Here is a 26,247-nt window from a genome sequence, read left to right as displayed (position 1 = left end):
AGGTGAGTTGGTTGAATCCTGATTTCTCTGACTTAACACACACGTGGAGCACAATGGGGCGCGCCATATTGGAGGCGGGGCCCCACCCATTCCCCCCAGGTGAGGGGCGTGCCCAGGCTCGCCTGGGCTGGCCGATTGCGCTGCAGCTGAGAGAGGCAAGCACCCCGCTGTGCTTGCCTGCACTTTTCTCTCTGTGTCAGCTGCAGACGGGGTTGGAGACAGGAAAGCCTCAAATTATAAACTAAAATGGAATATTGAAAGGAAAACAAAGAGTTTTGATACAGCAATAGGTAATTTGATTGAACTTCCATGTTTACCAGTTCAAGGAGATAAAATCAACTGGAGTTTTCTAGATGGATAAAAGGGTTTGCTTGTCCACTGTGATTTAAAAATTGTCATGTTGGGAGTGTGTAATTAACAGGTTTCCCTTTTGTTTTTTATTCAACCACGTGGTTCTATTATGGGCAAATTGATATCATTTGCCGCTGGAATTCCAGAAAATTTAAATGGCCAATCAAAGCAATTTTAAAGTGCGCTCAGGTATTTTTGTGTGTGTGTGTGTGTGTGTGCGCGCACGTGTGGTTGTTGGTAAGATTTAAAAGCATAACAATAGGTTTCCATCCCGGTGTTCGATGGAGATAAAGGTGCCTATAAAAATTTCCATAAGGTTCAAATATGCAACATGTGGTAAAAGTTCACCAGTATGTTATTTTATATTCAGTGTGTTTCCATAAGGTTCAAATATGCAGCATGTAGTAAAAGCACAATGGTATAAAATCAGCATGTTATTTTATACTCAGTGTGTTAAAAGTTAAGTGTGCATGTAGCCTTAACAACTCTTTGGCATAAATTAAGATTTTACCTTCCCATTTTCTCTCCTGTGTTCTCATAAACTCTCAAGATCAAGAAATTGAGATTGCTTCATACAAATGTGACTATTAACCTCAATTTTCCTGACCCAGGATTAATATACTGCTTTATAGGATACAGGTGGACAGATGTTCTAGCCGCATGGACGGTCGCAGCTCCTGGATAGGAAGATGCCACCACATTCTGTTCCCAAACTGCCTTGTTTCACTACTAATGATTCTTTGCTCTCTCTCCCATTGGAAGCTGCTCGAATGATTTATGAGCCTTGAGTAGGATGTGAATAGTTCCATCTTAACAGTTACTCCAGGTTAAATCACCATAGTTATGTTAGTGGTCACAGCAAGCCAGGTAAAATTTTGGGATTAAGAAAGTCTTTGAATTTTGTGATTAAGAAAGTCTTTTCACCCTGCTTAAACCAGAAGGGCATCGATATACCAGAGCCAGAAGTGCTGAAAAAATTTTGAACACCCTAACCAATCTATATAGAAATTTTACAGGCAACCCAGAGCAAGATGTGAGCAAGAGATACCACTACAGCTTTGCCTCGAGTTCCCCATCGCATGGCATGGAACTTGCCAAATGGGGATGAGGGACGCAGCCACTTCCGAGACTGAGGATTCCACAATGCTTTAACCCTTTGCCCTTGGTTGTCATTTATCTGTGTTCTCTTTCACTTGCCAGTGGGATTCAATGGCGTGATTCAAGTTGATGGCATGTAAATCTCATGTTTTCTAAGTGTTATAGCCAAACCTTCACAAGCAGTTTTTGGTCAGTTCTCAACGGGTTACAAATGGATTATCTCTGTGTTTTTTCCTTGTTGCTCAATTGGGAATAAAAAGGGCTTGTAGGACTATGACTCCCTGGATAGTTCAAAGCCAGCCCGGGCAAAAGGAAAAATTTCTCCAAAATCCCACCTCCCAGTTAAACAGCAAAGAGCCAGATTGAGAGCTCAACCACAGAGAGCGAGCAAAAGGCTGAAGCAGCACCGTGACTCAAGTGGTAGAGCACTAGCCTTGAGCGAAAGTGCTCATGGACAGTGCTCAGGCCCCGAGTTCAAACGCGGATGGGAAAATGCAATTCCAGCCACAAACGTTAAAATTCCTGGGACTTAGCCAGTCCAGGAGACGGAAAGGTGGAGTGGAGTGAGAGGAGAATGGTGCCATATTATCCTAAAGGGAGATGCCTTGTTTCACCCTTTCAAAATGGATCAGAGCCGGGAAATCGAGAGAGATAATTCCTGTCCATTTTCTTCCTTTTTGCCAGTTGTATATAGGTGTATATATATATTTATTTATTTTGCCTCTGACTGGCTATGCCAAACCAGTTTTCTATCATTAACCACTTCTTTCAGTCGTTTCTCCTTACTCGTTCACTTTACAATTGGGTTTATGCTCCAAAAGGGAATTGTTCCTGGCTTATGCCCAGGGTGTGTTCTATGCCATTCATGCCAACCAGCTCTGAGAACTTGTCGATACTTTGCCTGACCTTTTCAAAAGTGTCTTTTGACAGAATAACATCTCTTGCTGAGATCACCAATGGGGAATTTGCCGTTCACAGTCGTCACCCTAACACAGGCCTGAACCCTGGAGGCACCAACCTTGGAAACTTCTGGGTATGCCCAAAGACTCAGGGGGGGCTAGAGAAAACCATAGCACTCTCTGGCCCTAGTGACCATACTCATGGTAATGATGGGGACTTTTTGCCAGCTACACCGGACTGCCAGGCTGACCAGGGGCCCTTGATTTACGTCGCCCCCTTGACAGCAGGAAGTAGCTACAGAAGACGAGACCTCCATCCATACTCCCTGCCTGGTGGCCGCCGGTGTCATAATTTTAAAAAAAAACAAAAGGGGGAGGTATTCCCCAGGATTAATTAAGGATTCCCTAGGATTAATTAAGGATTAGTTATGCTTATGTCAATTATCCAGAAATTTTAAATCATCCCGAATCAGTGTGGGATGGAGTACAGTATATGTGTTTTTCCAGATTGGAAAATTAAACCCAGAGCACCCACTCTGGAGAAATATTTTCTTGTTCTCTCCAGGAAAAGGAGGACCATGTTGGACTTCTGCTCTCCCATGAAAATATGGAAAGTAGGACTGCCTACGGTAGGAGGCAACCAAGCTTCCTTTCCTTGTCTGCTTTCTAGATTCCTTCTTGAGCATCTCATGGCTCATGAAAAGTAGGACTGCCTACGGTAGGAAGCAACCAAGCTTCCTTTCCCTGTTTGCTTTCTAGATTCCTTCTTGAGCATCTCATGGCTCAATGTTTTGCTGTGGCAATACTGCCTACAGCGTCACACAAAGAAACCAAAGGAATTTTGCACCATGCTTCTTCCTTTCCTCTCCCCCTGCTGCTAGACTTGGGGAGTCCCGTTGGAAAGAAAATAGGAGCTGAGGGTATTGACACTCAACCCCAATGTTTTATGATAGAAATGTTTAAAAGGGTAAATGCAAAGGTTTAACACCTTGGCTTCAATGTTTATATAAAAGAATGTTTTACTAATCACTTATGTTTGAGTTATCAGCTACTGTGAACTGCCGGGAATGCCAGAGTTTCAGCTTCTACCTCACCAACAAAAGAGGGCTGCTGTCTGCACCTTCCTGCACTTGGCAGAAACCAGCTGAGGATTCTGACTTCTGGACATAGCCAGATGGATGGACCCTTACCTACCCCTCACCCCAGTTTTGTGGAAGGGGCCCCACAGATCTTATGTCAGCATTTGCCTTATGCCCACACATGCCATGTGTTTACAGCATCCCCTGCTTATTGAAAAAAACAAAAGGGGGAGATGTTGGGGATTATTATGGCCTGGGAAAGACTGCCCTTCCACCAGCCTTGGGACAATAGAAGCCCCTCCCACCTTTTGACCTCTACCCCTTGGGAGGTGAACACGTGTGTGCCACCATGATGGGATTGTCCCGCCCACAAAGGGAAGTTTCGTGATGTCACTTGATGAACGTGACCCCTAGCCTATGATTGACCCTTTGGCCAGCCCCCTTTCTTTCCCGCCATTACTTCTATATAAGTGCCCTTCCATATTAAAGTCTTTGAGACGCATTCCACCACCGCAGCGTGTCCCTGATGCCTTCCTTTCGCCTCCGCCCTCGGTAACATGTGGGGGGAACTGGAGGGAGGGGAAGCTTCAGCAACCCGTCCTCTACTTAGCGTTTGCCCATGTGAGCACGCCTTTGGCCTTCCGCTGGCGGAGGGCCAGGCTGGGTGCTCTTTCATAGAGTTTGTGGTTACCATTCTCCCCGTGGGGGGAGAAAGGGGGTCCAGAACCCCAACATAGGGGACTGTATTTCTGGTCTGTTTTTATTATTGATCTCAGTATAAACTGGGAATAAAAGAAACCTCAAAAACAGTTACTTTTATTTAATTTATGAGTAGCTTTCCTTGTGGTTCAGAACAGCGAGTTCCTAAATCCCAATTTTCCCTACCTTGGAAGAGCATCTGCGTCTGTGTTACAGGAGGGATTTATGTAGGAAGTCGCCCTGTGACTGCCCTGGGGCTGGGCAGGTTTTGCCTCCTAGGAGAAATTCCTTTAGAAACACTTTATTTGGGGAATTCAATCGCCAGAGCCCTGGATGGGCTGCCGTTCTGTAGTAAATCACGCTTCCACGAGGATGGGCGAGAGGGACCTGGTTTGCTTAATACCATTTGTAAGAAAAAAGAATGCAGAGTATTCATTTGCCAACGTACACTGACTAAAAGTTATTGCTGAGCTTCCACATGATAAATCAGAAAGCGAGACCTGAGCGAGCATGCCAAGTCAGTTCTGCAGTGAGAGCCGCTGCCCCAGCCATCTGCTCTGCCGGCGAAACATGTGTTTCCCGTTAGCCGGGACCAGCCCTAGCACACAGGATGTGACATTTGGTAGGTACCCAATACATGCAGACTGCATCAGTGTCAGCCGCACAAAATAAAACCGGTTTATGAATCATGCCGCGCCGAGCCCTTGCCAGGGGTCACTTGCCTTGGTGAAGCCCAGCAGGCAGAGCTTGGCTTTCTCTCCAAACTGCCACTTGCACTGCGTGTTGGCGTCGTACAGCTCCCCCGGCAGCTCCTCGGGGTACTGGTATTCTGTCACAGGTTTTGGCTGATCCGCAAGGCACACGGCTTGCGCGGTGCTGAAACAAAGAGGAGACAGGCCCCTAAGGAAGGACGGCGTGAAGACGTACCAAGGACGGGTGACCGACTGGGGCCGCTTCTGGTTGCTCGTGTGACTGACGACACAGTTTGTTTCGAAAGAAGGGAAAACCGTCGCCTGAGATCCACCGTTAGCGTGTACCTTTATTATATTTAAATGCAGATGCCGCACGGTCTGGAGTGGTTCGTAAGATGTTATACATTTTCCAGGAAGACAAATTGCTCTTCATTAGATATCTCAAACTTTTCGTGGGGGGAAAAGTGAAAATAATTACAACCAAATGTTCAATGTGAGAATTTCCTATGACAGAAATTTCATGCATACTTCTTGCCAGAAACAACCAAAAGATGGAGTTGAGCACATTGTAAAAATAAAGAATAATCAAGCAATGTCAAAGAACCACCCTCCCACCCTCCTTCCTTCCTTTGCTCCCTCCTTCTCTCCCGCCCTCCCTCCTCCCTCCCTTCTTCTTCTTTCTCTTCCATTTCCTTGTTTTCCCTTCTCTTCCCTTTCCTTTCCTTCTCCTTATCTCCCCAAGTAGTCAATTTTGTACTGAAATCTTTGAAACCATGAAGCAAAATAAATCTTCCCTCATTTTCAGTTCTTCCTCCCAGATGTTTTATCATAATGACACAAGGCTGACTGCACAGTCTCCTTACTTATCTAGACATTTTTGGCATAATTTATAGATCTGGGAGGCATATTTAATGTTTTTAAATAGCAATGTTTGCAAATAACAACTACATCCTTCCTGTACGTTTCAATGGCTACCACTTGTCCCTAAAACCAAAATCTTATAACCACAATAAATTGAGCAATGTAAAAGATCGTCCCTGAGTTTGCACCAAGTGATTATTCAAACCAATTGGAAGACTTTGGGGTCCAATCTCTGGACCCCAATTCCAGATTCAACACCTTGCAACTAGAGAATCTGGGCATAAAAAGCAGAAAATAGCCCAAATGGGCTCATTGAAACAAACTTCTAGGGAAAATTAAGTATGTCAGTTCTCCACAATCTCTTCATTTGGGGGCAGAGAACATATTTCCTAGCTCACCCTGTGAAAGGCAGTATTACCACAATGTAAAACAAGAGAAAGTATGAAAAACTACATACTTTTCTCTTACCATGGTGTGTGCAAAAGTCTTCAGCAACAATGATCAAGTGAAATAATCGCAGTACAAAAAACCGACCTGACACTCAAAAGTCAATTAATCTAATTCATTTCATTAACTCGCTAGAGAGGGGAAAAATCACAAATATGTATCAGTAAATGGGGAAATGAATTGGAGAAAATCTAATTCTCATTTCTAACAAACTCATTCTCAAAAGAGAACCCTATCTATTTTACCCAAAACAAATCTACACAAAGTCCATAGCTAAAATCACAATTAAACCTGGGCAACTTGTATCTTTCCTACTGAGATCATGAACAAAGCAAGCATTCTCTTCTTTTCTCTTTTTTTCTTTTATTTTCCTTCTTTATTGCTTGGAGGTGCTTGAGTTTGAATTCAGAGCCTTGCTCTTGCTAGGCAGATTACCATTTGAAACACATACACCTAACCCATGACCACGCCTTTTCAACACAGTACTGGAAATCCTAAGGAAGTGGGATATTAAAAAAGAAATAACACGTACAAGGAGAAAGAATACATTATTATTTTTTGTGGATGACATGGTTGTTCAAAAGAAACTTTGAGTGAAAATGGCAAACCCGCTTGGAACTAAGGAATGATCGTAACAAGATTGTAAGACTAAATTTTAATAATCAAAAGTCAATTGCTTTTTTAATATATAAAAAATAGGTAATGAAAAGCAGAAATGATTTAAAATTATAAACACAAGCTTTTTATATTAGCAGCCTCCAAACAAACACATTGATTTTATGTGCAAGGTAGAGATGGGTAAAACACATGAAACTCTGAAGAAAGGAATCAAAGAAGAAACAAGTAAATGAGGAGATATCAATGTCTGCGGACAGACAGCCTTCATCCCATGTTGATTTATGGCTTCCATATGATCTGAACCCAAATTCAAGCATGATAATTTGTGGGCTGTGCAAAATGATTCTAAAGTTTGCATAGACAAGCAAAAGTTCCAGAAATTGCACACAAAATTTAAAGGCAAGAACCCGGGCAAAGGACTCACATGATCTAGCTTCAAGACTTTAAAAGTCGGTGGAAGACAAGTCCATATCACAAATAAGATACCACTAACAGCCAAAACACTGACAATGCCAAATAGGGGGTAAGGATAGGGAACCACAAGGAATCCCATTCATTGTTGGTGAGAGTGTAAGAAGGCATAGCCATCTAAGCTATGGGTGCCAAAATAAATTCATCACAACCATTTTACAAAGCATCTCTATGATCATGTGGAAAAAAAATTAAACTTAACCTATATGTACCTCAGACACAAAATTCAGGCAGGTTACAAGTAATAAACACAGAAATAAAGCTTATAGGTTGGGCTGGGAATATGGCCTAGTGGCAAGAGTGCTTGCCTCCTACACATGAAGCTCTCGGTTCGATTCCCCAGCACCACATATATGGAAAACGGCCAGGAGGGGCGCTGTGGCTCAAGTGGCAGAGTGCTAGCCTTGAGCAAAAAAAGAAGCCAGGGACGGTGATCAGACCCTGAGTCCAAGGCCCAGGACTGGCCAAAAAAAAAAAAAAAAAAATACTCTGTGTATTACTGCTAAAAGTGTACACAGAATTTCATGAGAGGAGCTACTGATATCATACGCCTCCTAGAATTGGTGATGGGCTCCTATTCTGAATGCATCGGACAGTCCCATCGAGAGGAAAGAAAAGCACAGACGGCCTCAGTTCCACAAATGCACAAGAGGTTCAAGCAGGCCCTTCCTAGCCCTTCCTTCTCCTGGGGAGAGTACTCAATACTCAAGACACTGTTCAACATATAGAGGGGCACTTGACCTCGTCAGCCACCTTAATGTTCCACGAAATGTCCGCCGGAGTGACGGAAATGAAGAATACCAACACAGACAAGTGCAGCAAGGGTCTGGGGCCAGGGGACTTTGCACAACCGTTTGGGAAGGCTGTATGGCAGTGTATCAGGCTGACATTCGACTTCTGGGTTCCCAGAGGTGCACAAATATAAGCTAAAAGAATGTCCATCCAAATGCCTGTCATGCTAGCCAAGCACTGACAACTCAAATTTGTACCAACAACAGAATAACTAATTTGAGCATGTGCATATGGTAAATGAGTAAACTTACGCTACACTCATAGGCAGCAATAAGAATGACTCTCCTGCTCACAAAGCAGTGCACAGCTCACAACTCCCTTCACCCAAAGTTCAAAACCAGACAAACACTTATTTACAGCACTCCATGTTCACAGCCCCTCCGCCCCCCAGGGAATGGGTGGCCTGAGGTGCCCCCAAGGCTCTATGCCCTGATATCAAAATGCTAAGTCACTTCCACGATCACTGTGCTTTCCTGCTCATATGCTGCACCAAGATAGACACAACGCTAATGTAAGTAAGAGGACAGGGTCAGAAACAGCACATCTCAAAGTCCCCTTTCTCACTCTCTTTAATGAACCATATACGTCACAAAGCTTGTGACATCATTTACTACCCTATACATCACAAAGCTTGTGAGATCATTTACTTGTATCTCACCCTTTCCATGTAGTGAAACGGAGTCTGGGGCAAGGTTTGATTATTTGCGGAAGTCAAGTCCCTCCTAGATAGAAGTCAAGACCAAGCAGCACATCAGTTGCCGGCCCTCCGCTCGCTCCCTCCCAGTGGGTGGTTCTGCCTCCTCTTACTCCACTCTTACTGTCAAATGGGCTCTGTAGGACTCCACTCAGCCCCGGCTTGCTTGTTTTCCCTCTGGAGAAGGTCACACAGCCCAGCAAGATGAGAATTGAAATCTGTGTTTTCAGGCCAGCAAACAAGAACACGCTAAAGCCACCAGCACAACAATGTTCATCGCAGCACAATTTGTCATAGCTAGAATCTGGAACCAACCCAGATGCCCCTCAGTAGATGAATGGATCAGGAAAATGTGGTACATATACACAATGGGATTCTATGCCTCTATCAAGAAGAATGACATTGCCCCATTTGTAAGGAAATGGAAGGACTTGGAAAAAATTATACTAAGTGAAGTGAGCCAGACCCAAAGAAACACGTATTCTATGGTTTCCCTCATAGGGAATAATTAGCACAGGTTTAAGCAAGTCACAGCAGAGGATCAATAGCTATATCCTTATGAATACAAAAGATAAGTGAAATGAACTCCATGTTATGGAAACAATTGTTATATCACTGTTGTAACTACTTTCAACGTGCTATGTATAACTGTAGCTTCTATTGTTGATGATCCTCTTGTATCCCCTTTCTGTGGTTGTACCTACACTATCTCTTTAATCTGTATCTGAGTACATTGGAAACGGTGTATACAGGTATTAGAACTAGGAAACTGAAAGGGAATCGAGAGACACAGGGTACAAAAGCAATACTTGCCAAACTGTTTAGTGTAAATCTACTGAACAACTCATGGGGGGGGGGGGGAGAGAAAGGGGGAGGAGGGAGGGAGGAATGAGGGAGGAGGTAACAAACAGTACAAGAAATGTATCCAATGCCTAACATATGAAACTGTAACCGCTCTGTACATCAGTTTGACAATAAAAATAAAAACAAAAATAAAGATTAAAAAAAGATGAGAACTGAAATGCATTGTGTCCATTATAAGAAAAAGACCCGACAATGGAATTTGGGGTTGCATGCTGCTTTCTTATCCACAGGGGGACATGGGCGTGGCAGGGGACCCGCGAACGCCCCACACTTCCCATGTCTTAGGGGCCCCCACCCATCTCGCAAACTGGCACCCACCCTCCCGGGCAGCAGAGGTAGGACAGGAGTCAAAGCGAACAAACAACCAAAGCACCAGGCTGAAGGTGAGCCTAGGCAGCCATGAAATGTAAAATGACAGGCCCGAGTTCCCCTACGTCCTAGACCTACCAGGGGCAGACATGACTAACGGTGATGAGGTCTGTGTTTTTCAGAAGAAAATGACACACAGCTTCATTGAATAGACTGATGCATTTCTTCAAGTATCTGACCCTCACGGCTCTAGCAAGAAGAAGGAAAAGTGTTGACAAGTTCAGGCAAATGAAATTCTCTTTTTATAGATATTTTCCATCTAGCAAATGCTAGGCTGCTAATAACAGAAGGACAAGTCATCTTTAAGAGCTTGCCACGCATCCTTACTCACTGTTGGGACCCAGTCCCAACCACCACCTCATTGGTGGAAGTTCTAACGCGATTTTGATTACTTGGAAACGAGGAAGTCAGAAAAGTTGGGGAAGAAGGCAGCCAGCCTTGCACACATCAAGTCAGTGAAAAAAAAATCTATGTTTAGCAAGCTACAGGAATGTCCAACATGCCACTGGTTTTAGAGAATAAAATAAAACCTTGATATGCAATTAACATCGAGAAAGCTATTTGGGGGGAATTCAACTTTTAAAAATCCTCAACAAACACATGAAGATGTAAAACCTTGCATATCTGCTTATGATTATGAAAATGAAGGACATTAGCCAACCCCTTAAAAACAAAGACTGATGAATTGCTGAAGTGTGCTAATGATGGAAATAAAAACAAGCCAGCACACCTCAGTATAAAGCTTAACCATTCAGTAGCACAGATCCAAGATGGCTTTTAATTCTAGAATGTTAGTAATAATTCTGAGAACTCTATCCTTATTTGACGATTACACACGACTCTTACACAAGTAATTCTCTGACTTTGTAAGTAATTTTTCCCATGAATCTTCCCTTATATTTCTTGGCAATGTCAAACTTTTTTTGGATTCTCATGATACTGGTTCACACCACACACTCAAATTTGCATCTCCTAACTTTCCAGGCTGTAAGAACATGATTCAAAATATTAAAAAAAATTGATATACTATTTGCACAACCCTTGAGTTGAAAGAAACATCTTCAAATTTCTGAAAAGATAGGACCTAGAAAATGACAGAAAAACATGGATATAGAAAAGTCCGACTTTCTTTGTTAGTACAATTAGGGGCATCATGACCTGAAAGATACGCAGATTTCTTCCCTCACACTAAAAACAATGTACATAGCTTCAACAAACATCTAAAACACACCTCTCCCACTCATGAGACTCAAGGAGAACACTGCTTTCGCAATAACAAACGTTAAAAGTAAGCCGATACGTCACGTCAGTTGTCGGAGAATGTTAACACTGTCTTTCAGAAACAGAAATAAAGTAAGCAGTAATCCAGTGTGCATTCCTAGGATACACGTTTAGACCGCCAACACACAGATGTTATCCACCAAACTCGCGCTCCCATGCAGCCTCCAATCGGGAAGTGGGCGGTGTACTCTGTGGGCTGAGAGAGAATGGGAGGAAAGATCAAGCTGAAGGCTTGGAAGGAGATGACTGGAAGGTGGGCTGAGAAGACGGCTATCAGTTACCAGGTGGAAAGGTGGTTACTGGCAATCTGCTAAGAAGGAAGAGGCAGCAGGTAGGCAGTGAGGTCATGGTCATGGACGCCCAATGGAACTCTCCCCTGCATCCTAATCCAGGAAGAAGCAAACCTATACAAGTACTTGCTGGTGGTCCTGCTCAAGTTGTCTTCTGGAAACGGAATGGCTTGATTTGTGCAAGAGGGGAAAAAAAAGAATGAAAAATAGTTCTGCTACACAAACATAGGAGGAAAAGAAAATGAGAAGAAAGGGACAGGAGAGAGAAAGGGAAGAAGGGAGGGAAAGACAAGGAGAGGAAGGAATGGAGAAAGGGAGGAAGGAAAGATGGAAGGGGGGAGGGAGAAAGAAGGGCAAGAGGCAGGTAGGCAGGCAGAAATGGAGGAGAAGTGATAAAGTAGGAAATACCCTGAGTACATCTCTATCTCTCCGGAGGGCTCTACAATAAGTGCACTGGGGCTACAATGAGAATTTTCTGAAAACCCTTCTTGTAGACATTAGAGGGACAGGGCAAGGCTCATGTCCTCAGGACTTCCTGCCTGTTTTGGACGAAGACGTATGCATTATCACTGCGGACACAGAGACACACCTGCTAGATCCTGTGCTCCCATTAAGTCAAGATCTCGCTGTAGTCCTGAAAACGAGGATCGTTGTTAAATGTCAGATGTGCGTGCGGACCTTCCTTTGGACACGTGACCCAAGGCACTCCTCCCCTGAGCTTGGATGTCAGGCTGGCCTCCTGAGCTGGACGGCCCCAGGGTCACACCAGTGTCTGGCAAGGCCCTCCGACGGACCCATCCTGCCTGGGTCGCGCGGTCTTAGCCGCCCGAGCAGGCACAGAGAGCTCTCCGAACAACCCTAAGAAATCCATACCTTAAAAACTGGTGCAAGTACTGGCGACTGCAAGGTGACCAGGAGAAGACCCCGTTCCGTCCGGCCAACGTGGGGGACATGATGTTGCCCTCGGACTTCTTACACACGTTCCCTTCCCCGTCGTGCACCATACCGAAGCTACAGAAGGAGAGAGAGAACAGAGGCTGGTTCAGAACGAGGAACGAGGCTGTGACCAGTACCACTCAAGACTACGAAGTCGCTGCCGAGCTTGTACAAGCAACAGATGAAAATCAAAGTCCTCCCAGCCGCGCGGCTGGCGGCTGTGCGTTCATGGCCCATCGCTGGTCCGCTCCCTGCACCGCACTTCAGCTCGCCTCTCTCAGACAGCATGGCGTACGGCCTTGAAGCGGGAAGGAGCAGACATGGGGGGGTCTATACGGCGCTGAATGACCTTCACAAAGGTCATTCTATTCTTGGTGAACAGTCCTTGCTGTCCATGTTTCAGTCACAGAATGGATTGGCTGGGCACAAGGATCTAAGGGTGATATATTCATGGAATGAGCAAAAGAGAAAGGCAGTGGGAGGGAAAGCCAAGAGGAAGTGGTTCCTGGGCCTAGGGTGCTCTACTCAAGACCCCCGTGATGAGCGGAGGGAGGGCAAGCCACACAGGAAGTCGACCAGCTGCAGGGGAGCAACTAGACAATCACCTTGTTGCTCAGGCTGACGTCTCCTTAAATTAAATGTGTGTCTGGGAATCGCATAACAATGCAGTTCGATTTTACAGGCATGCCGTTCAGCATCTGAGCTCCGTTTGCTAGGGCCCACCTCAACCCGCCCCATAAGGGAGGGCTGAGGCCCCGTGCAGGGCTGCACAGTGGTGTAGGACCCCTGGTGGACCATGCAGCCCCGCGGGCCCCGTAGGACTGGAGACTGTATCCACGGAGATCTGGCAGGCAAGGCTGCGGAACGTCTGCGGGACGGCCGGCTGGTACCGAGGGTGAGGCGGATGTGGTCATCGAGCCTCCACCCATCCTCTGGTGTTCTGTGAAAGGCAATTCATCAAGGCCGAGGCAGCCGCGTGGCGGGGCGAGTGTGTCACCGCCTGGAAGAGGATTTGGGGTGAAATGACAGGATGGAGGCTGCCCTGGGAAGAGCACAGTGGAAGGCGTACAGCTCCATCACGGTCCCCTCGCGCCTGGCCTGCCCGTGGAGGAGATGCTGCCAGGTCCAGCAGGTGGACGAGATACTGCAGCTGCCACCGCAGCCTCCGGTCCCGAACAACTCCGAGCCACCGGGCCTCAAGTCTGGGGATGTCTTGCTTTTCACGTTTTTCATGTAAGGTATGTTCCATGATTTTGTCTAGCATGAAGTCTCCGACTCGGCGAGGCATTAGGAAATCTGAGCAGCACGCTGACCCATGTGGGTACCCAGGGCCCGCCCCAGGAGATTTCTGGTAGAGTCACAGTTGGGGGGTTGGATCTGCCTGTCTTCAAACACATGCCATGTGGCTGGGCTCCTAACAAAAATGTCAGCACTAATGTCACTATTTTACTATAACGAGGGGGTCCCCTCAGTACCCTGCACAGATTACGACGTGACAAAAGATGGTCCATCAGCATTATATGGCCACACGGAGATCACATTTGATATTAACATTAGTAAAGTCATGGAAGAATGAGTAGGACACATCTGGAAGATAAGGTCAGTCTTTGAAACCAACAAGTAAAATTCCTATTCAAGTTATATATGCCAGATATATTTTGTTCCTGTGTCTCATAGTGCTCTAATTAAAATAGTTTGCACTTCATACACTGAAGTAATCAATGCATCTGCTGTCCTCATGCTTAATACTTCGCAAGTTCCTAAAGAACTGAGACTCATTTACCATCCATGCTTGGTGACTGCATTAAGCACCAACCCTTCAGTTACAACGCAGACTCAGATACCCACGTGTAAACTGAACTTCGGATTAAATGCTATCTGTGAGTTATAGTCAATGCCAAATACTTTTGGTGATGGCCACAGTACTCTCTGAATGAGTTAATGAACCTTCGGAGAGCCTGTTTTGACTCATCACTAAGTGACACCCGAGGTGAGGAACTGGCAACCAGTTTTAGAGTTCATATGGCTTATTTCGGGCTGTACAGTGTGGTTAAGGAAATCAGACTCCCTTCCAAGGTACAATGGCTCGATGCCGTCTGGACACTTGAGGTAATGTTGGTGGGGTCGGGGAAGAAGAGATGCCCAGAGCCTGCGGCGGCTTCCTGAGAAGCACGGCTGAACTTCCACCACCGGTCCCTGCTGAGGAGGAGTCTCGGGTCAGGGGGGACTCGAGGGGAGGGGGGCTCTTAGGAGTCAGTGGGGGGGGGCAGCAGGGGCTGTGGAGCGGGCTCTGTCCCGCACGCGCTGTGTGCTGTGGGCTGGATTGTTTCCTCATGAAAAAAGCGAGATGAATCATAAAGGGCCTCCCGAGAAACCGTCCAAAGAAAGCTCGGTGGAGTGAAGTTCCTAAAGGGAAGTTCAGAGCGCCTCGCTGGTCGATGGGACCCCGATCACGAGCACGCCAGCTCGCATGTAGATTCACTCACACGCGGGTGCGTGCGTGCGGGTGGTCGGGCTAAGGGAGAGGGTCGGTCACGAGCGAGTGCAGAGGAGGGTCAGTCATGAAGACGTCCAGCGCAGGGAGGCATTCCGGCAGAGTCTTCCTGTGCCGACGCCATCGCCCAGCTCGGCAACGGGGGCTCCGCGCCGTCGTCGACTCCGGCAGCTCGGGTCGGGCAGCGCTGTGGCACCTGCGTGCGCGCGTTCGCTGCGGGGCCCTGGTGGCTTGGCAGGTGAGGAGCCTGGTTGATGGCTGGTCATGCGGTGCTCCCTGCTGGATGCACGGTGTGGCAGCACCGCGCGCACCGCGTTGGCCGCCCCGGCCCTGGGGCTCTGCCCGCCCACCACACGGCCTGGCCTCGTCCCGTGAGTTCTCACCTCACCACACAGCCTCCAAGACGTGCAGCTCGGTGGGGCACCGGTGGCTCACCCCTGTCGTCCTAGCTACTCAGCAGACTGTGATCTTAGGATCACGGGTCAGAGCCAGCCTGGCAGAAGGTGTCCAGCGAACCACCGAAATCTCGAGGGAGAGCTGTGGCATTAGCCTTAAGCACAAAAGTCCGGGCACTGAGTTCAAGCCCCAGGAGTGGTGTGTGCGTGTATACACACACACACACACACACACACACACTCGCGTGCGCGCATCTCGCTATTGATGTGTCTGTTTCAATTCTTCAAATCCTATATCTAGGAAACACACTGTGAGTCTGGGGATATAATAAAACCAGGAAGGTCTCCTCGGCTGCCGGTGCCGTAGCGTTCTGCTGGCGCCTGGGCATTAAGGAGGATGCTCATCTGAATTCTGGCTCCAGTCCGATCTCTGTTCCAACTCCCATCCATGCCCTTCCTTGTCATGTTCTGCTTCTCAGCCAGATGACCCAGTATAAAGCACAAGATGCTTAAAATGAAGACAATCAAACGTAGTAGAGGGCGCTGGGTGTCCATCCGCTGAAATGTCCCCTTGAGTGGAAGGCTGGCCTGGCAAATTCTCCTCCATCCCGAGCCTTTGGGTGGAGACAGGAGTGAAAACCTGCCTCTGATTGAATCGGGATCTACGATGCCTTTCATTATCAACGTCCCGACCGACGGAAGTCTCGAGGCCATTTCCACGCTTCAGGTTCAGAGCTCGGAGTGCTGGCTTTCCTCGCTGCTCCTGGTTCCGGATGCCCGTTCCCCCGCGGTGGCTGAGCCCTCGGCCCGTGGCCTCAGGCAGGAGGAGTGGCGAGGGCTCCGTCGCGGTGGCTTCTACGAGGCTGAGTGACACGCGAAACGGGTCCAGGAACATTTCTCAACGTAGTTGGCAACAGTCAAGCGCAGCTCTGACTGCTGGTGCCGCGCGTGTGGCGGCCGCTCGGGGAAGCTGGGAGGCAAATGCCCGCCTTTCCTCTGCCCCGGGCGCGGCGGGCACGGCACTCATGGGGCCTCCTCAGAGCCCCCAGCTCTCTGCCCCTTGTGCAGTAGCGCGGACACCTCTACGCGTGGGGCTCGGAGAGGATTCTGGAATATCTGGAGGTCACATGGAGGTCAAATCTGCTAACGAAGGGCACACACTGTCACACACACACACACACACAGCCCTTGTGTCAGCTTCACAGACCTTCTCACTTCCAGATGGAAAATACTTTCCCCCTGGCTGGGAGGAAACTCGCTTACAACGTAGCCCAGTCTGAGGAACGGCAATATTAACAACTGGCTCCCAAGAAAAATCAATGCAAACCTCGCTTTGGATGCCTCGAGCTTATCTTTGGTTGTGTTTCCTGCTTGCCGAGGCTAGCACTGACCGCCGTATCTCAACTGCTTATCAAACGCTGACAGGGGCACCGGGTGACTTAAATAGCTCTCGACTTAATTGTTTAATTAAATTCAGGTATGGTTCACAGGACACCAAGAGCCTCGTGTCATTACAATAATGAAAGTTTTTGAAGTTTTAACCCTAGCGGACTCTGAAGAATACAATTTTGATTTAGCTGAAAGCCTTGCAAAGTATGTGTACCATTTTCTGAGCAATGAAACCATCAATCATTACCTGCAGGGATCAGTAACGGGTTTATAGCCCATTACCAGGAGGCCCGAGGCGAGGGCCTCCGGGAGACTCCACAGAGTAAAGGCTCACACAGGTGCACAAGCATGCTATGCATACGTGTGTGCGCACACACACAAGCACACTAACAACAAAGCGTTGAAAGGGACTTGGTGACTCCAGTGTGTGACCACTATCTATTTTCCCATGAAGGGTGGCGAAACTGGTTTTTCAAAACACAAATCACGAAGACTACCTTTCAATTCCTGTTGCCAGTTACACTGGCCTGAGGGGGAAAAAGTGATAGAAAACACTGGATTTCAAGTCCAGAATCGACAGACAAGAAATCACTTCCGTCACGCCGGCTGGCCTTTGTGGTCCCCCGGACATCTGCAGAGGCGCCAGGCCTGCCGGGAAGGCCGGAGGTCTCTCTCGATGCTGACTGTAGTGTCCAGCGCACCTCCAGGCAAGGTGAGACGGGAACTCACTGGCCTATGAAATCTTTTCTCATTGCAAAACATTTTCATTCGGCAAGCATAAATGCAGACATTTTCTTACACGGAGAGGCTGTCAACCGAATAGCATCTTTGCTGAGACCCGGGTTCCTAGGAGATGGGCACCCTGGTGGAGCCTACAGGCTGCGTGCCGAGGACTTGCCCATCTACGTGAGCATCTAGGCTTGAGGCACGCACGGCTTGATCCTGCCTCCGCTGGAAGTCAGCCGCACTGAAGTCAGAGGCAGAATATGGGAAAGTCCTTGTGAGGCCATCCTCTTGTCAGAATGCCCATTCCCAACTATGCTCTCACACCTGTCAAAAACAGTTTCTCTATATATTACACACACGCACACACACACACACTCGACACCGATAACCACTCACAACTGATGGCTTGCGAGAGTCTGTCCTCAAGCCTTTGGAACCCCCCGGGCGGGCAATGTGCAGCTAGACAACGAGGGTGACCAACGCGTCAGTCACAGGACGGAGGAGCAGACACGGGGAGAACTGCTCTCCGCCTCAGAATATGAATAACCACGGAGGGGAGGGAGGGCAGAGCCAAGGGAGGGAGGGGTAAGTTTGCACCCTGGGAGGGCTTTACAATATGCTCCCAAAGAAAAGAAGCCTGGGCTCCACCCGCACCACCCACCGCGGGGACGGACTTACTTATGGCCAGACTCGTGGGCGATGGTGAAGGCTAGTCCAAGTCCAGTGTCCTCATTAATGGTACAGCTGCGGTATTTACTACACATCCCACTTATAGGCGCAAACCCTGGGCAGCATAGAAATTAAAAGAATATATAACAAAGTAAGTAATTATAAATTTATTTCCTGTTCCAGAAAAAAAAAAAACCCACTGTGTCTTTTTCTCTTGGGAATACGAGATGGGCCGTCCTGCGACAGACACCTAATGGACGCCAGAGTAGGACACCAGATCACATGCAAGGAGGAGCTTCATGTAGGAGTCCAGGACACTGTCAAATGGAAGGGGGTTCCTGATTCTGTGCCCCGGTCCTGACAGAACAGGACACGCACTGCGTACGATGGGTAGCATCTTCCTTCCTCTATGAACGTGCTCTCTAATGCCCCGGAGGAAATTCTGTAGGGAATGGGTGGGTTGGGAGCTCCCCGGGACTGCCTCCAGTCACATTCGTCATGAGGAGGCTTTGTCATAGTCACGGGCAGGATCTATAGGGCGAGAGGCTATGGAGCAAAAGCAGCCACGCATCAAGGAGTTCAGAATTCTGGAGAGAGCAGACACGGGCCGCATGTGGCAGGCCAACACCCTCAGAAATGGGGTGTGAGAGCACATGGGAATTGTTGTCCCCCCCCCCCCGGACATCAGGATTTTGGGGTGCAGGGACCCTGAGGTCCGGTCACAGAGGTACCCACTGCCTGTCACATACACACATTCTGCATTCTAGAAGAAAGTCAGGTGGAAAGAGTAAGCCATTTCACTTGCACATTACAGGGGGCCACTGTCATCTGTGAGGACCCCGAGAACGACCCTAAAATCCCAGTTTCCTGAGGTCAGGGGAAGGCAGATCTTGTCCCCAGGCCTTACTAAGGACAAGAGTCCAGCCACTGGGCAACCTCTTCCCTGGAGAATAGAACTAACCTGTATGATACTAGGTATCATCTGAAAGTGTTTATAATAAAACGGCGTCCTCTCCGATAACTTGCATAAAGAAATAGCAAGAAAGGAAAGTGTGCTGTGGGGTCACGATTAGAAGCACATGGTTATTTGCAAGAGCCATTTGGAAGAATGGCAAGTGCTGCATGTAAACATCAAAGTATGACTTTATTATGAAGACCAAGTCAGTTGCTGAGCAATAGGGAATATGAAATTATTGTAGTATATCAATATCTGTAAATGGACTATTTGTGTCACACTGTGTGGCATTTTGAAAAGTGATATGAAAAATGAAAGGAAATACTTTCTATTTGCCAGTGAGAAAGAACTTCTTGAATCTGTGAGGGACTTCTTGTTGTTCCGTAACTATTCTTTTTCTTTTCTTTTTTTTTTTTTTTTTGACATGGGGCTTGTACTCCGGGCCTGGGCACTGTCTCTGTGCTCTCTTTCTCAAGGCTAGCACTCTGGCACTTTGAACCACAACACCACTTCCAGTCTTCTAGTGATTAATTGGAGCTACAACCTCGTGGGGACTTTTCCACCGAGGCTGGCATCGAATCACAATCCTCAGATCTCAACCTCCTGAGCAGACAGGCATGAGCCACCGATTCCCAGCTCCGTCACTTTTCTTGATTAATAAAAGTACAGAAAGTGAGATTATTTCTTACAACTGTACTCAGTAGAAGTTACTGGTTAGGGACATGGACCAGAACAACATAGTGTTCTATACTCACACTTCCCCAGACACACGTGCACGCATGCGTGAGCACACACACATTAACGTCACATCCTTCACATCCTGCTCAAGAATCTCTCCCCACCGCTCATCACCCGAAGCCCAGCTTCCACTCCTGGAGAATCTTACCCAAAGTATCACAGGGTTCATTCTTCCACGAACATATATCCAAACCGGTCAGCAAGATGGCATGATCGTGGCGGGTTCCGTCTTTTCCCATCAGTCCAGATTGCCACTGGCAGAAGCTACTTAGAGTGCGGTCTGCGTGGTGACTTATCACCAGGCCAGGCTGCGTGAGAGAGGCAAGAACCCCCAAGGACACGGAGAGGAAACACGTCGTGAGGTTGCGCGTCAGCGACTTTGATTTCAAATACATAGGCGCAGCTGCCAAGGGCAGACACGAATACACGGATGTCACGTGGGAAACTCCAAGGTGGGTGTGTTATCCACACCTGTGCTCATATTCATGATAAATACACATATGTGAAAATGGAACCAGCGAAATGGGGGCAACAGGTGGGCTTGGGAGAGAAGGGGGACGGTGATGAAAGGAGTGACACTGTCAAGATGCACTCAGCCGAACACTGACATGTCAAGTCGCAACCTCTCTGTATGACTTGAGGGTAATTTAAGAAAAGAGAGGAAATAAATAAGCCTGTGCAGTTCCGTTTGTGAACTTTTCTGTACAAAACCAATTGGATTTTATCCGACTACCACTCTGAGTGCAGATGCAATGACCCATGAGATAGAAGATATAGGCACGTGAATCGTTTGCCTTCAGCATCTTGAAAGAGACCTTGCGAAAGTCTACGGAGTGACAAAGCCGTTTCTGTGTGGCTTTGCGCGTGCATACGCATAACACACCCAGCCAGTGACACGTTTGTGCCATGACCAAGCTGAGCACCTGCCGGGCTCACGCGCGCCCTCTTCTAATATTTCTTCATGCAGCCTTAGTAACTGTCTCGTAGCTGCAGTGTGTTCCTGGGAGGCGACAGGTCACTTTGTCACGCTGCATTTCTGGAGAATAAACTTCAACTAGGAGGAGCAATACTGAGGGTACTCACTGTGTTCTGGGTGAACTACCAGAGCAAAGACCATGTGAACTCATGGGAATGGAGAAGGGGGAGGGTAGCAAAAAAAAAAAAAAACCCACTTGTAAGTACATTACAGTTTCCAGTGAGTGGTCAGAGATCATTAAACTAAACACTTCAATTTCAGTAGAGCATCTTGTCAAAAAAAAGAAGAGAGGAGATTCCATTGCTATGACTTTCAGTCCCCAATGTGTTTTCTCCTTAAAGGGTGATTTTGTTTTCCGAGTCCAATGCTCTATCCAGGCACTGGGGTGTCCCCTCCCCACCCCCGTGCTTCAGGGGGCCGGTTCCAGGGGAACTGCACTGATTAAAGTTAACACAGGTGTATGATCAAACGATAACCTTGCCGGTTCTTTGCTGCTTGGATGGATTCCAAGGTGAAAACGTTTTAATACCAGGAATAATTAACCTGTCACCGGAGAAGCTGCGCGGTCAGCTGCTCCCTGCAGCTCCCGCCTGCCTCACAGACGCACCAGATGGGGTGGCGTCTTCCCTGAGTCCTGGGGCTGGGTTCAGCCCTCCTCCCCCCCCACGCCCACCCCCACCCCGGCACAGCAAGGAGGAATGGACACAGCTCAGGAGGAATGGGCAGGGGCCTTCTCCAAGAATTCTTGCCTCCTAAGCAAGGAAACGGGGGGCCAATACGGAATCGTGAAGGCATCAGCAGGGGCAAGACGATGCCTCACGTGGGCCCAGGACTCGCTTCCCTTGAAGAGTCAGTGGCCAGCTTGAGGAAAGCGGAAATCAGACCCTGATGGGACTCGGGACCCGTGAGTGCTGACCTCTGTGGACCCAGCAGCGCCTGCGTGGGCCCAGGGTGGGTTTCCCACGTGCACCCTCTAAGCAGCGGTGAGAAAGCAATCACAGGGCTGGGCTTCGCCGGCCAATGCAAATCCGGACTGAAGGTCGAGAAGCCCGCGGCACCCAGCCTGGGAGTCAGGCAGCAGAGGGAAGCGACGCGGGGCCACGCAACGTGACTCACGCAGGGCCACGCAGCGTGACTCCGCCTCTGGCCTGGGAGACTCGTGGAGGCTTCTGGCAAGTCACTGGCTTCTCAGACACTCACGAAGGCACATTTCGCCCTTTGTGTTCCCACCGGTCCCCACCCACAGGTTAAGTAGCTCTTCTATTCCTGTCTTTCATCAGCTCATTAGAAGTGTGTTCCTTAACATCCATGCGCAAAGAATGACAAGGAAAAAAATGAAAGAAATGAAAGGGAACTTGTTCTAGGCACAAAATATTGAGTACCTTCTACTCTAAGTGAAAGAGGAGAATACACAATAATTACAAGAGCAACAGAGCCGACAAACAGAATACCTGTTCATCTTCCAGAAGAATGAGCCCTACAATGGCTATGTTGATGTTTCCTCCTATTGTCCCATCCTTGAACAAGGCAGACACCTGAAACAGACCGCAAAAGCAACCTCAGTTCCAGACAGAGTAGCCAGTGTCTTGGGGAGGCCTCAAGCTCCTCTATCTGGAGTGACAGCTATTTTAATTGTCTTATATAACTAGGCATTCCTAAAGACCTGACTACCAGTTGTTGAAGCCCTTGGCTACTTGGAAGTAAAAGCCAAAGTCTAAGTGTGTGTGTGTGGGGGGGGGGGTGTTCACCTGACATCAAACACTAATGAGATGATTGACTACAGAACCTGAATATTCAGTGTCCTTGTGGGAGTTTAAGGAGATGGGGGCATCTATCTATCTATCTATCTATCTATCTATCTATCTATCTATCTACCTACCTACCTATCTACCTACCTATTATCTACCTATTTATCGAGACAGGGTTTCTCTATGAAACCTAGGCTGGCCTTGAACTCTCGATCCTCCTGCCTCTGCTCTGCGGAGCTGGGATTTCAGGGGTAAACAATAGTACCAGAATGGGAGCAGTCTTAAACCTCTAAGGATGATACACACCCACAGAGCGTCCGCCAGATCTCCTGGCAAGGATTTCCACCAGCACAAAGGGAACATCTAGAAGGCGGCCATGTGAGCGCCAGAAAGAGAAGGGAGAATGTGCTAAGAAGAACAGGCAAGGAAAATGAGATGAAGAAGGAGGGCGGCTTCAGAATGGGGCTGTTGGGCAGAGTGGTCAGGGTGATGAACTGAGACAGTGTGACTGCTACAGTTGGCCTAGAAATAGAGAAAACGGAAGCAGAACAGAGGCAGGTATACCCACAAATGAGCACCTGCTGGGCCCTCAGTCCTGAGGGGGCTTTCCCTCACGGGCAGGGGCAGAGTGACTCCAAATCCCAGCCCCTCTGGGACTCTGGGATTTAGTCCATCAAAAAGCAATTTGGCATTCATAATATGGCAACTTCAGGGAAAGATACATTTGGAGCACCGTGCCTACTGAGGTAGGACTGAGAATATTTGAAAAAAAGATATGGTAATTACTCTCCTCTTACAAACGCCTGCTGCTGCTGGATTTTATCAGCAGGGCTCTCGATGGCAGCCACAGGCCGTGGGGTCTCATCTACCTCTCATCACTCCCCAATAACGACCCCAGCTGCAGCCTGAGACAAAGGCAGCCTTCATCTGGGGGGCTATCCCGAAAGGTCAACAGCGATCACCTCAGCGTTCGCATTCTTAGAAAGGTGGTCACGTTTGTGTGGCCTTCTCAGTCACACAGTTACGCTGACAGAGGCGCAGATCTACTGCACTTCCATCTCAACGTTCCCCTAGAAGGTTCTAGCACACGGGCAACTATGAACTCGAAACACCCGACAGGAAGCCAGACTTACGGGGATCAGTTATTTCCCCCCTTTGTTATTCTACAGTTCTGAAAAGATCTTTGGATCGGACCATCGTGACACTTCAGGGTTATCACAGGAAACGTGCGCCGGGCCCGAGTGGGAAGGGCAGCGCGCCCTGGTGCCGGCCTACCATGTTGAGCACGGTGAGGACGTAGGTGGTGATGTTGTCGTGCCCGTGGTTCTGCATCATCTTGTTGTCCACCACCACTAACGTCTCCACGTTCAGCTCCTCCTGTCGCGGCGACTTGAGGAGGGAGCGCTTGTGTCTCGGGCCAGGTGCGTACTCGTCAGGTAGGACGAAAAGGTCTTCCGTGGGAGGCTGGGGCATGTCTGTGAGGGAATGAACGAAAGCAAGGGGTCTTACTCCGAAACTGAGGTGGTGCTGCATGCCTGTAACCTGAAACCCAGCTCTTGGATGGAAGAAGCAAGGGGAGCATGATGTACCACCAGCTAGGACTGCGCAGTGACTGTGCACCGACATCTCTAGCATGACGCACCTGTGCACCGACATCTCTATCATGATGCACCACCAGCTAGGACTGCGCAGTGACTGTGCACCAACATCTCTAGCGTGACGCACCACCAGCTAGGACTGCGCAGTGACTGTGCACCGACATCTCTCTATAGAGATGCATCCGCATATGTCTACATGTACAATAGCTGTAGGTGCAAATGTAGTTGTAGATATGATGGATATAGAAGGCAGATAAATACACAGACACATAGATGGATACAGAGATGTAGATGTACAGATATGTGTGTGTATAGATAGATAGATAGATAGATGATAGATACTAGATAAATGCATAGCTGATAGATGCACAGATACGGGGACAGATAATTTGGGGAAAAAACAGTTTGGAAATGAGGGAGGGGTAACAGTATTCAAAAAGAAATGTATTCCTTACCTTAATTATGTAACTGTAATCCTTCTGTTCATCACATTTACACAAAAAAATTTTTAAAAAGTTTGTCATGCAAAGTTTAAATAAAGTTTATAATGTAGGTGTTGTGGTAACCATTGCTGTAATTTCATATAATATTATTTTGTTGTGATTTAGAACAAGGTAGTAAACTCTTCGGTGGCAAGTTCTAATTCTTGGAAGCACCAAATATACAAACACAGGATTTGTGGAACAGGGTTCTTCAATAGAATACTGACAAAGCAATGCCACTAAGAGTTAAATAAAAACGTTCTGGCTTGCACGTTTTTCCCCTTTTAAAAACTTTTGGTGATTCCTTTTTAAGTTGATGTCACATACAGATACAAAGGTGGCTTGCCAATATTGTTTCCAGTGTGTTTCAAACTTCTTGTAGCATCTTAACTCATTGAAGATTCAGTTTCTTAGAAAGCAGTTTGCATACTTACTTAAGTAGACAACAGCACACTCACCCCTTGTAAGGTAATTTCTTTGTACAAATATTTTTTGTATTTAAAACAATCTATAGCACATTAAAATCAACCAGATCTAGTGGATACCAGAGGAAATGAGTTTAGAGTTGTTGCGTGTAAAAGCAAGACTTCTACATAAACCCACACTGCCAATCGCCCCACGGGTCACACTGAGAAGACGCCATTTGTTGGATGGATACAGCCAGTGCATTTTCTCTCTCTTTGTTAAAATACAGCTTGGGTACCTCTAATCCAAAAACCTAGACTCCAAACTTTTTCAAGATCCAAATCATTTTGAGTGCTGACCTGAAGTCCTGGGTGAAGAATTCCACACTTTATCTCTTACAACAAATCACAGTTGAAACCCAAGTACACTAAGAACATTCTATAAAACTGCCCTCAGGTGATGACTATAAAGTCTGCAGGAAACGAGTGATTTTGAGTTTAACTGAGTTTAACTTGGAGCCCTAGTCCCAATACATCCCACAGGGTTCATATTTTTAAAAAAAATAAATACCTACTCAATAATTCTTGAAAATTATTAGAATTACTGACGATGAATATAATCTAAAGCAGTTCAGGGACGTGGTATTTCTCACAAGGAATACTCAACCTGCTCCTTGGACTTCAGCGCACCTTGGGGAGAATCACCATTGCACTAGCCATCTGCACTCTCTCAGGCCATTTCGCCACAAACACAAAAGCATCACTGCCACAGGGATGCCCCTGTGTCCCTCACAGAGTGTCCTCCAGCCTCCGTGTGGGATGTTGGGGGTGGGCAGAGAGAATGGACCTAACCTGCTACTTGTCCTTCCCAGGAAAACGTGAGCATGGGCTTTGAAGTCTGGCCGGAGTGATCTAAGAGTCCCTGGACTTGATTTCTAGAGGAGGAGAAACCTGAGCAAGATGAATACAGGATACAGCAGAGGGTAGGACATCCCTGGTCCTAGTGGTGGGCACAGGGGACAGGAGCTCCCTGCTCTCACTGTCCAGGGGTCTCACAAGCCCTTCAGAGCAAACTCCTCACCCACCAGGATGGGGCTTGGAGCACAAAACCATGTCAGTACCAGCTTACACCTCAGGCAGCGGATGCCGGCAGCGGAGATGCAGAAGGAGCGCTTCCCAGCCTGGGAGCCAGTCAACCAATGTCACCAAATCAACCTGGCCCAGTAAAGCGT

General features: G+C 47.6%; 1 protein-coding gene across 1 annotated transcript in view; it reads right to left on the bottom strand.

Annotated features, from left to right (window-relative positions):
• Positions 1-26,247, bottom strand: part of Adamts16 (ADAM metallopeptidase with thrombospondin type 1 motif 16) — a 100,585-nt gene that overhangs the window by 43,350 nt on the left and 30,988 nt on the right. The window contains exons 5-10 of the mRNA XM_048368035.1: positions 23,807-24,006; positions 22,235-22,318; positions 19,956-20,115; positions 18,124-18,229; positions 12,379-12,516; positions 4,849-5,002 (exon numbers count right to left, since the gene is read on the bottom strand). Coding sequence (XP_048223992.1) covers positions 4,849-5,002; positions 12,379-12,516; positions 18,124-18,229; positions 19,956-20,115; positions 22,235-22,318; positions 23,807-24,006 — 842 coding nt within the window. The remainder of the gene's footprint in view (positions 1-4,848; positions 5,003-12,378; positions 12,517-18,123; positions 18,230-19,955; positions 20,116-22,234; positions 22,319-23,806; positions 24,007-26,247) is intronic.

This window comes from Perognathus longimembris, chromosome 19 (assembly GCF_023159225.1).
Source record: "Perognathus longimembris pacificus isolate PPM17 chromosome 19, ASM2315922v1, whole genome shotgun sequence".
Lineage (NCBI taxonomy): Eukaryota > Metazoa > Chordata > Mammalia > Rodentia > Heteromyidae > Perognathus > Perognathus longimembris.
This window is presented reverse-complemented; position numbering and strand designations above follow the sequence as displayed.